Source organism: Meleagris gallopavo, chromosome 4, assembly GCF_905368555.1.
Source record: "Meleagris gallopavo chromosome 4, MGAL_WU_HG_1.1, whole genome shotgun sequence".
Lineage (NCBI taxonomy): Eukaryota > Metazoa > Chordata > Aves > Galliformes > Phasianidae > Meleagris > Meleagris gallopavo.
In genome coordinates, this window is record NC_139407.1 from 40,788,935 (window position 1) to 40,801,301 (window position 12,367).

Here is a 12,367-nt window from a genome sequence, read left to right on the forward strand (position 1 = left end):
TTTTCCTTTAAAGGTATTTTCTTTTTACGTTGCATAATAAAATACAGGAGCTAAAACAGAATTGTGTAATGCTTACTTACAGAAGCCAAAATATATGGACACATCAAATACATTCTGAATAGTATTCTGTAAAACAATCTCAATGAACTGTACTGTAGAACTCTGCGGGCAGCCACTGTCCTCCTAGATTTCAAATCTGTGTTTCTAAAAATAACTAAATAAAAAAACTCCGTTTCTGAAGGATGCTGGACTGATTTCATGATTCAGAAAGCAGTGAATAACCTACTTAGAGCTAGTTACTCACCCAAAATGTAGCAGAGCAAGAAAGATTAAACAATATCCGTAACAGGCAATGCTAAACCCTAACTGGTACCAAAGCTAAAGGCAAGAACAGGGTTTTCTTCAAAAGCGGTTTGTTCTTGACTTTTGGAAAGTCAAGGAGAAGAGAAAGGTAACAGGTTATATGAGAAGATCAAATATGAACTATATTGTACTGACTGTGCAGAAGGCATCAATATTAAACAAAGAAAAACCCACCAAAAAACATTTGAACTTTTTGCTCCTCCGGTAAGATATTTTGGCAAGAGATTCCAGATGAGCATTGCCTGTCATTACTGTGATCCAGTATGCAACTTGTGCTAGAAATTCTAGAAAGACCCACACACATGGAGGGTAGATGCTCACTGCTTCCTCATGACAGCATGTCATTCTTTCTGGAAGAAGGTGTGGTGGGGCTCCTTTGCCTTTGTAACATGCCTCTCAGTGATGCTTTCCCCAGGCTCTTCATTTAAATTCTATTTCTCTATTGATCAGAGTAAAAAGACCTTGCCAAATCTAAGAGGCCTTCAATCTCCAAAACAAACCCAACCATTTACCTCTTGGAAAAATGAGATTAACTTGATAGGTTTTAATAAATACCTGTTTTATTTTGCCACAGTTAAGCAAATGCAGATGTGTGAAGGACCAGATCATAGCATTTTCACAGACATGAGTATAAACTTAGAACAAGAGATAACTGTTGACCCATAAATCCTGATTTGAGGTCTGTCACTACTGTCAGGTTTCCCAAAAAGAGCTGAGGAAGAAACAACTTGCTGCTACCTTGGCATTGCCATGCCAGCAAGCTCCATCCAAGGGGAGCTCTCCTGTCCTAGAGTACACACTCCCAGCAGCTGACAAGCTGGCTTTCCCTTCCTTGACACAGAGTTGCACAAAGGCTGAGGTACATATACCAGGAAGCAGCCATCCCAATCCTATGTAACTTTCTCCCAGTTCTTACAGCCTCTTTCATTCTATTTTCAAGCTTGGTTCTTCTCACCGGGTACTCCTTTATTACCACATCCTCACTGGACCTGCCTCTTTCATAAGCTCTGCTTGCTGCTTCTTGCCATGACCAGAGTTGACAGTCCCTTGAAGGTACAAAAGAACGTGTGAGACGTGTGAAAGAACAGTAATGGAAAAAGGCAGGTTTTCCAAACTGAATGAGGAAGGAGAGGGAACCATTGGTCTGTGGCAGGATTTGTTCACTGTGTGTCAATAGTCCTAATTCAGTTGTTGCATTCTTTGAGCTGCTAAACTTGTCATCTTACAGTCCAGTTTTAACCATCAAGAAGCTATCACATCAGTCTCCGTTTTCTTTTGTTCATCCACCTAATGATCCACTCCATAACTGAACAATTCTGATCCTCTCTCTGGCCTCACACCGACACGTTTTTAGTAACTGATGACTGCTAACTTTGGAGTGACTCACTGCCTGGTCAGCCTATTTGCTGTATGTTTACCTCGTTCATCTCTTAAGGCACCATCAACACATAAAAATATTTTGTAAAACTCCACCAGACCTGCTTTTAAAATAGCAGTATATCTGATACTTGTTTAGGTTTTGTCCAGAAAGATTACAGACACAAAATGTTTACTTAACAGAAGTGTAAGAGTTGAAGGACCACATTCCCGCAAATGCCTGTCTTATGAAGGCTCACAGCCCTCTGGCTCTTCTCCAGCCTCAGCACCTTCCTCATTTTCCTCATGTTTTGCCTGGGCCTTCTGCAAAAGTCTGGGCCCTGCCAAGCCAATAACCAAGGCTCCAATGGGAGCAGTGATCAAGATAGCCAAGAAAGCTACTGTTAGCACATCCATTCCATACTTTTCCAGCTGCTCATCCTGATGACTTCTTGCTGTATCCAGGGCAAGGGAACCTATTGCAGCCTACAGGAGAGAAAGGATTGCTGAAATGGAGGAAGGAATCTTTCTCAGTGAAAAAGGAAAAAAAATGGACTAATCATCAGTCTACGCTTAACATAAATTCAAAATTTGTAATATATTCAAGCTCCTTAGTTTCTAGGCAGTATACAAAAAAGTATACTGATAAGTAGTTATTCTGTGATTAAGTATTTATATGTACATTCACCATTATTATAGATTGTATGAACCAGGATGCAAGCTAAGAACGCTCACATGGCAGGTCCCCCATGCCCTTTTCAAGCAGACTTAAAGCAGGGCAATTCAGAATATGAACTGTCCACATAATGCACTCTGCTGCTAACAGGGACCCAATCTTCTCCCTGTTTAAGGCTGTGCTAGTGAAGAAGAGCTTTGCTAAAGACTATAGATCTAGCCTGGAATGAAAATGATGTTGGGCTGTTTTACCTGGACAGTGGCTTTGGGAATCCATGCCAATGAGACAAATACTTTCTCCTTGAAATTAAACCCAGCAAAACACACCATCAGGAACGTCGCAATGATTCGCACAACTAGGGCAATACCTAGGGTAGCAACACAGAGCCCTGAAACAAAGACAAATACTTCTCACTATTTTTGTGCATAGGTGCCTGAGGAAAATAAGCCTTCTAAAATCACAGCTTTACAGTGATTTCAGTATGTTGTTTTTTGTCAGCCATATACTGCTTTACTTAATATTTCTTTCTGCAGATTCTTTGGAAGCTAGAAATAACATTGGATAACTAGTGACAGATCTTACCAACAGTTTCAGGCCTGAGAGATGTAACAGATACTTCTGCTCCAATCAAACCAAAAAGAAAAGGTTGAAAGATATTCCAAGCAACGGCAACAATTTTTTCTACTTCCCTCTGCAATAGTAATAATAATAATAAAAAATCTATCAATTCACACACACACACAAATCAACCCAAACAGCAACAACCAAAGCAGACACATTCAATTAATCAAAGGACAAAATTAAAACTTATCATAAATACATTCCAGAATTGTTTTTTGGACTCCTAGTTTATGGTGAACTTCGATCTAATACTAAAGCAATCTGTAGCCTAGAGAATGAAAATAAAACACAGTTGATTTTCACTGTTTAGGAAGATGCAATTTCAAAAGTTTTGCAATTAAACTGCTTAGCTTTTAGTAACTGCATGTTCAGGCTTGTTCCATTTGTACTTGAGCAGAGGCAGACCCTGAAAAGTTTCAGTAATGTCTACTTGCACCACACTCAGGTAGAAACCGATTTCCACATGAGCAGGAACAAAGCTAGATTGAGTAAGCCTGAAATCCCTTACTAGTGAAAAATGCTGAATATCTCTGTGTGATTACTGTATGACCGCAAAACTATCTTTTCTCCTTGTGCTTGAACTTTATACCTAGCACTTTTCCTAAAGCAACTTGCTGCCAAAGTAAACAGGAATCTTCCACTTAGTTGAAGAGGTACATGTAGCATCTCTAACACCACTTTTTAAATGAAGTGGATTCTCCAATAGCAGATGAACATGCAGGCTGCAGTGTGTGGGGATGTGTAGCCCAGATGTGTCCATCCCTCACGTTCTCTCTGGGACCGACCATTCAACATGGCAGCAACTCTGGCTCTTCTATCAATGGAACAGTGAGATAACTGCAATACAAAACCTTATGTAACCTTAAAGAGAATGAGGTGGAAACACACAGACCTGTAAACTTATTTGCCTCACTTCTCCCTGTTAACTTACTCCACTTACTTTGAGAAAAAACAATATATATACATGTATTCTTTCCAGATGTTTACTGCTCATTTAACTACTTCAGCAACAGGTACAATGTCCCTTGTTCTCTGCTAATGCTATTTGTTTACTTCCACCAGAGACAGCATTGGTGGCCTTTGTGAGGCTCAGCAAGAAAATCTTGGTAACACTGAGTATTCAGTAAGCACATCTCTCTGGCTGCATCTGATAAAAAGAGCTAAGGTGTTTGAAGTCATCATCAAGCAGCTTCTCCTACTGATCAAAAGAATTTAAACTAAGTAGGTAGTTACGGACTGCATACACTTTCGTAAGGATTCTCCTTCGGAAGTGGCTTAAAAGCCTTCAACAGTGAGCTTTAAAGTTTTTAACTTTTAACAAGTCTCAAGTTTCCCTTCTTTTAAAACTGGACAACAATGTAGTATTTTAAATAGAAACCATGGTTTCTTATTTGTTATTTTAACAAATCGAGAGATCTTACTGAGGTCAGGTACTAGATGGGGATAATAATGTATCAGTCCTCTTTCCTTTCTCCTCCTCTCCCCTTCTCTTACTGCACGTTGCAAGGCTACAGATACAGAAAGAAAAACTGCCCTCAAACATTAAGTGCAGATGGTATCAAGCAAAAGGGGCAGTGAGACATACCACAATACAGAAAATCAGCAGGGCAAAAATAGTAAGAAGAATCGGGCTTCGTAGCTAAAAGAAAGTGGCTTAGAGACAGTCTTTTGTATGGTTTCTATATAGCTTTGTATCACCACTTAGTGCGGGCATTCTGCTCTCTAGTTATGCAGACCATGGGGAAGGCAAAAAAATGGTTAATTACTGCTTTCCATTTCACCTTCTTAAAATCACAGGGAACAAAAGCTCAGGATATTGAGGCCATGTGCACAACTTATTTGGACATCTATTATTAAAACTTACCTTTAAATGACTGTGTAAGGTTACAGAGACAGCAACAAAGCTTTAGATTCCTCGTCAAGTGCCATGACAACTAACCTTCCTTTACAGGGCTTAAAAGGTATTGCACTGATGTTTGAGAGAAGCTCGTGAGCATTTTACTGTCAGTATAACATTACCTCATCCACATACATGGTAACTTTCCGTTACATTAAAGATTAAGAAAAGTTCTACATTTATTTTCATAATCTGTACTTCCCATGAATCTACATAAATGGACCACCGCCACTCCTGATGGAAATCCAAATTTCTGCTAAGCTGTGCATTCAAAGGAGTTCGGGTACGGTGTGCATAAACATTCACCTTTTCATCAGACCATCCCATGCCAGCAATAAAAGCTAAGACTAATGTGCAGAGCCCTCCTGATCCAGGGAAGCCAAAATAGACACTGCCAAAAACAGCAAACATGGACAGCCCAAGTACAAAATATGATCTCTTCCATGACAGAGATGCCTGCAAGCAAGCAAAGAAAGAAACAAACAAAAAAGTAAATTTATTTTTGGAAATGGCAAATGTTTACATCTACTAATTTTAAGGTAACAGAGGGTACCATTGTGGAGGAATCAAAACGTTTGTTTGGGACTTGAACTATGCAGTTGAGTTAAGGAGTTCTTTAGGACACTAATTCCTAGCAAACTATAGTTCTGAAATGTCAATACTTCTTTTCCTCTGCCCATCTAAAATCTTACTGCCAAAACACTTTTTGCATAACAAGGAATATGATGCTCTATTCTAACCTTACTGCTTCTAAGCTATGATAACAGGACCTCTACCACGAAGAGCCGGAGCTTATCCAAGGAGGGGTTAAATCATTGCCACTAAGTGTTTTTAAGGACAAAGGCAGTTTCACAGCAGTTATATCTCTGTAATTGTTCCCCACGTCTAGTTATCAGTTGATTTCTGTGCCGCATTGTCCATGTTATTTAATAAGAAAATTTGGTGCCACTGATGGCAACAGCTGTTGTTCAAATTGATTTCAGTATCCAGGCTATATGTTTTCTTCTACAATTTTGTTTGTGTAGTTACCCTTGATAGTAAATTCATCTACCACTTTATATAAGCTTAATTATTAATGAAAGCACCATTCTAATTAGTGCTGATAATATGCGCAAGCGTGATCTGGACATTTCTAAGATGTTTCCAGTAGGCTTAAGATTAAAAACGAGTGGAGGTAAATATGTTGCACATCAATTCAATCAATTATTATTCTACTCATACTACTAAATCGGCATCAGATCCTTTTCCCTTTCCATGTGAGCATTTCCAACACCTCCACTACTTGTGGGTACGGGATTGTGAACTGGGTTCTGGGCTCTCCATCAGGAGGGACTGTGAAATCATACACTGTTATTGTTGCAGTACACAAACAATCATCCTTAAAACACTTCCTTGCTTTGTAGGCTTTGCAGTCTAGAAGCTGTTCGAGCTGTACACTGCTTTCTCACAAAAGATGTCATATGAAGTTTGAATACGTAATGAGTAATATAAAAATGGCATTAAAAAGCAAAGAATATCTTACATAATGCAACTTTGAAAAAAAAACTTTTTTTTTTTTAAACCTGATCGTGGCTTGGGAAATACCGAACGAACACTCCCAGAATCCCACCAGCTGCTATGCCAACAGCAACCTCCAGCACTCCTTGGAGCACATTATACAGAGTGGAACCTATTTGGCAAAAGAGAAGTGTGTTCAGTTACCCTAAAGCAGAACCTTCACTCACAAACCATGCTGTGTATCTATGAGAATGATTCCAGTACGGTCTCTGCTCTAAATTACACAGGGGAAGGGGCTCAGGAGAGAACCTATGAGTCTGAAAGAACTGGATAGTGCAACTTTCTCTCTTTGCTTACGCCAAGAAAGTGTGCCAAGGAAGTCAGAGAAAAAGCCACTGCTAAAGCACTGTCAAACCCGCAGAAATTTGAGACCCTTTATACTGGGCACAAGGGAGCTGGACATGGCAGTCACAGAAAAAATTAAAAAAAACTATTATCTGAAAGCTGTGACCCACACCTCAGAGTAGATGAAGTTACACCAACACTTTTGATCATGGGTAATTTCTCTATCTGTACTCAACTCCATATCTAAACTTCATGAGGAGCTGTCATTAAGATACAAACCAGTCAATCATAACAAAGCATACATTCCTCAAAATACCACAGTTTGTTCTGGTTGTCACCACCTACAGATTAACTAGCATACCAGAAGAGAAAGCCATCCCAAGGCAAGTGTTGAAGCCTGTAATAGCCAGAATGTCGTCAATGCTTCCAGCTGCCATTAGCAAAGTTGGGACACCTTTCTCCACTCCATATCCCCCAGCTTGTAGGATCAGCATTGAGGGAACTACAACAGCAGGAGAGACTGCACCTAGAACAAAACTGAAAACACAGGGTTTCAGCCTCTCTTAAATAGCAAGCACTAAACTAAAAAGCTTCAAGACATCATGATCTCTCTTCTTCTAAATTTTAAGTACACAGACCTGCACATAAAACATCACCCTTACCTCTCCTTGCTAATTACAAGCATGGATATTTCCCTGCAGATCCACAATCACCTCTTACTTCCTGTTCACCTCAATAATATTAAAAATACAAGGGTTCCAGACTAAGACTTGACTCTACATTGCAGGCCAGTTTTCTCTGATACATGCCTTGATTATCCACTTTAGGAACCTGGTCTAGATGCTCATGACTTGAGAGTTCCTACTCAAAATTCAGAGTGTGGCAGGAGAGAAGTTCATTTATCTCTTTCTAGCACAGTTTGGACTGAGTCCACCAGTTTACATAGAACATAGATGGAAAAAGTTTCCTCTTCATGGATATTACTCCACAATGTAACATACCACGTCCTTATTTTCAACTTGTGGTAGGAAGACTGTTCTGTATAAATTTCTCAAAGCGGAAATTCTGCATTCCAGCACAAACTTGTGGTATCATTTTCTGTCCCTAAAAGCCCTCTGCCTTGTGGCTGAAGACCCAGGGATTGCACCATTTCTTTCTTCTATAAGTGGCCAGATCACAATCAGAGAAAAGTAAAGATGCAAGTACTTCTCTACATCTGGAAATGTGACCTTTAAATTAGCCACAGAGCCAGACATGAATGGTAAGCAAACAACCACAGGGGCTAAGAACAGCTTGACATAAAACTGAGGTGTCTGCTTGGCAGAGAACTAACTGCATTTGGATCATCCAGCTGCAGCAAAAAAGTCATATAGGAGAAAAGACGGTACGTTACCCTAATATAAATCCCCACTGCCATGGCAAATGCATGAGCAGATAGGCAAAAACAGCAGCTGTGCATGTTTCTGAGAGGCATGGTCCAAAAGAAAGCCGTAAGCAGACTGCTTTGAGCTTCCTAAGAGCCTACAACATAAAAGCAAATTCAGCCATTAGTACCAGTACCTCTGGCTTCACAGAGAGCAATAACTTTTACAACCTGATATCATTTATCAAAATAATTCCCTCTAAGTTGCAATACAGGATATGACAGTTTTACATGGCTTATGCCAGAGACAGGCTCAAGCAGAAGTGGATTTGGATATAAAATTGCATGTTTGGCAAACAAATCTGTGTTTAATGAGGTTCCCAAACACTTTGGCTTCTCGTGCAGAGCAAACAGTTCTGGAGTGACTGAAGCAACTATAGTTCATTTGAAAAGTGCACTCTCACTACAGCTATCTCACCCACAGTTGCTTGAGGTAATTTTCACTGTCCACATAAGTTTTTGCTATCATCCCACAAGTTGCATAAGCAGCCCAGAAATGGTTCTAAAGTCTCAACAAATCAGAAAAATTTGTAAAGCTACATAAAGTTGGAGAAAGAAGCCATGAACTACTTTGAGCTGTCTTCACTTGATATCCAGAGTAGATTAAAGTCTACCTGCCTCTACAACTGCTTTTCTACAGAAACTTCACTAAAAGAGAGTATTTTCTTGTAAAAGTAGCTTTTAGTAGTTAGTCCCAAACATGATTCTGCTAGGACAAATCCCTAATTTTGATAAGGATAAAAGCAACAAATTGCAGTTTTTAACAAGTGCAGTTCATCCCAGCATAATTAGGGCTGAGAATCACTAGAGCAACTGGCATCTGTCTTCACAGCTTCAGCTACACAAGGAGCAGTTTGTAAGCACATCAAAGCATTGCTCCATGTGGAGTCCAAATGACAGCTTCGATTGCCACATGGGAGACAAATGAGACAAAGATGAAGTTCCTTTGGCCAAAAAAGATGTGGAATAGAAAGAAGAACATTCTCACAGAACTGGGCACAACACACAGGCTGTGCTAATACAAGTGTCAATACCTTCATAAAAAGGACAAATAGTATACTTAGGAAAATCGTTTGTTCAAGAATGACAAAACCTATTTTCCTAAATATCTGAAAACTGGAAACACTAATTTTCATCTTGGGTGAGAAAATCAGATTTATTGACCTGAGTTAGCTATCCCTACACTAAATTTTATATAAGCTTTAAACAGTCATTTAGACAGGGGTCAGTATGGTACAGCTTTATTTCAGACAGCTGATTTTGATCAAGCAAACATCACAATAATTAATTGAGGGAATATGAAGTTTACACTGCGTTGAAGAAAACTATTCTGTTCACAGAAGCATTACGGGCTTCACAGTGATGTGAAGCACTGCTTCTGTAGTACAGCCAGAATCATCTTTAGAATTAACACATTTGCATAAAATGTACAATGATTATAAAAAGAGAAAATAAAATAGCAAAAAAGACAAAGAATATGTTTGTTTGTTTGTTTGATTTGTGCAGCACAAATAGCATTCTCCTTCTGGGATATGGATTCCCTTCCTTACTTGTTTTAGTTTGTCACAGTAAACTGACAGGGACTTTGCTAGATAGTATAAACTCTTCCTGACAGACTATGATAGAATGCATGTTCTCATATGTCCTGCTCTCAAAATTCAGGAAATTTCTTTAAGATAAAGAGGATACATAGTCATAAGATCAGTTTTTTTCAGGTACTTTTTTGATTGCTCACCAACACTACAAATCTACCTGACAACGTTGATTAACATATGACTATACAGCAGGAACAATGCTTTTTGTAATGCTCTAATTTTCAAATCTTCTAAGACTAAACAGTCCAATATTTTTTAACAGAATCAGTGTTACACTTTGCCTTACATAGTAGCTGGTGTCATACCTTTGGATCTAGACCAAGTCCTGCTCGGGTCAGGATAATTGAAAGAGCAATATTCCTCAGTGCTGCAGACCAGCGCAGATTTATCTGGATGATGTCACTAACAAATGGGGTATTTCGGATGAGAAAACCAGCAAGAAGCATCCCTTAAATGAAAGCAAACAAACCACAGTCAAATTATATATCTGACTGCAGTAGAAGTTTATCTTGAATTTTAAAATCTGACACAATATGATGTATTTCTAAGAGACAACAAAACAACTCCTGTATCATTAGCCTTGTTTTAAAGATGGGAATGTGAGAAGATGTTTAAAGCAGTGGAAGAGGTCTAGAACACCAGGTCACCAATGAGCAAATCTGCGTGATGCTGAAACACAACTCAAACAAGAGATGACAGAACTCAACTTTGTTCACCAGGAGCAGGTCATGCTTACCATGAACAAAACCACCTCTGGACCTTCTTGTTAACTTTTTTCTTTTTTTTTTTTAATATGAAAAGAGGAGGATAATCTGATATTAAGTATTCCTCTCATAAGTTGGAAATTGTTTAAAAAAAAATCCTGTCAGAAATGCAGGTATCACAGGAACCATAATGCTGAAGTCACTGGAACATCTAATTTAAATCACCTAGTCATGGTTTAATTTGGAGATCTTAAAATGGTCATGCAATTCAACTTTCATGCAAAGGAGAAAATGGGAAAATTACAGGAACTTGCACTTATCCTCTATTTGAGCTACTTGCAAGATCCAACCTTTTGCAAATATTAGCAAAGTAGCTTAATCAGGGACTTTCTGCAAAGCTATCAGAACTAGAGCTCTGGAAAGATACAGTAAAGTATGGAGATGGTAACTATAGTTCTGTAAAGACTCACTCTAGGTCCTCATGATTCAAAGATACATTTTTTTTTTTGTGGTGTAATTTCATATTAACTATGTTAATAAAGGAGAAACCAAAAAAGATGAAAAGTAAACACTGTGCTCAGGTTGGGCACAGCTTGCTGTGTTTGCCTGTAAGCCTTGGCTGCAGAGTTGGTTCATACTGTAACACACTGCTCCTCCCACCCCTTCCCGGAAAAAAAAGAATTTAAAAAAAGAAAAAAAAAAAGTGGCATAATTAGTCTGCAGTACCTCGTGACATTTATATCAGGCTAGCATTAATGATCATGTGGCTACTGCACTTTTTGTGAGTGTGTGTGTATGACACCCATTGATTGGATCTACCCAGATCTAGAAGATTGCTTATCAGAGAAAAAACACACCATCTTAAAAGTTAACCTCATCTTTCTGCTCCATGTTGCCAGCAGAACCTCCAAAGTGTACCTAAAACATGTGTGACCATTTCTGTAGCCATGTCCTTCCTCGCACAGAGGCTCACTACAAAGTGCACAGAGCTGAATGAGCCACAGTGCACCTAGCAGAAATGAATTAGAGTTCCTACACAAGAGTACAAGACTTATACTCTTAGTGTAAAAAAGATCAGTCAAAGACATAGTGTATTTCTTTTTCTGTCTCTAGATTGCTCAGTTTTCGTCAAAGACCACGGATCTGAACAATTAACTCAAACCTAAGCAACTCACCAGACATATATCATCATGCTTAGGTTTCAATCAGGTAAGCAGCTTCACGCACAACTCAATTTTTAGATATGGATTAAATTGAAGAAAGCAGAACCAAAATGGTCAGATTTTAGAACTTGGTGATCCTTGAGGTCCCTTCCAACTCAAGCCATTCTATGATTCTATACGATTGTATGATTTTTTTTTAAGGTGTTTACTTACTAAGGGCCCTGCTTGTAAAGCCTGTGTTACTGTGGGCAACCATGCTATATGCAAAACTTCCCTCCCTCTTGTTTGAATCTGTTCTCACCTATGGAACTCAGCAGTACATGAATATGCACACCGCCCGAACAGTGCTGCAAACAAAGCCATCTAGCTCTTCTCCTGTCAGAGGGCCCACCGTGAGACACCGCAGTAGCAGTTAATAACAGGTTATTTATCACTTCAAGGCACTACAGGAGGCATTTGCAGCCTACTCTGCCTTGAAGGTTTCTCTGTATCAACAGCTGGACTCATGGACAGACACAGCATAACAAAGGGACCACCTTTATCAGCTACTTTGGCATCAAAGTACTTCATAATATCATATTACTAATGATAGCCAAAAAGAACTAAAGGGAGGAGGAGCCTTAGTAACATATAGGTAGTTTCACTTGAGCTAGTCCGGGGGAATTTTCTAACTTCTCCACAAGAACCACAAACAAGTCACATGAAAAAGTGACAAATTCCTAATCCA

General features: G+C 39.1%; 1 protein-coding gene across 2 annotated transcripts in view; it reads right to left on the reverse strand.

Annotated features, from left to right (window-relative positions):
• The window catches only part of LOC100548087 (sodium/hydrogen exchanger 9B2), a 17,762-nt gene continuing 5,395 nt past the window's right edge, over nt 1-12,367 (reverse strand). The window contains exons 5-12 of one of the 2 annotated variants that reach the window (XM_003205769.5): nt 10,079-10,221; nt 8,149-8,276; nt 7,117-7,292; nt 6,476-6,582; nt 5,220-5,369; nt 2,978-3,086; nt 2,647-2,783; nt 1-2,205 (exon numbers count right to left, since the gene is read on the reverse strand). In XM_003205769.5, the coding sequence (XP_003205817.2) occupies nt 1,966-2,205; nt 2,647-2,783; nt 2,978-3,086; nt 5,220-5,369; nt 6,476-6,582; nt 7,117-7,292; nt 8,149-8,276; nt 10,079-10,221 (1,190 nt within the window). In that variant the 3' untranslated portion in view covers nt 1-1,965. Of the gene's footprint in view, nt 2,226-2,646; nt 2,784-2,977; nt 3,087-5,219; nt 5,370-6,475; nt 6,583-7,116; nt 7,293-8,148; nt 8,277-10,078; nt 10,222-12,367 lie in introns of both variants that reach the window. The other variant, XM_031553125.2, reaches the window with a different exon arrangement.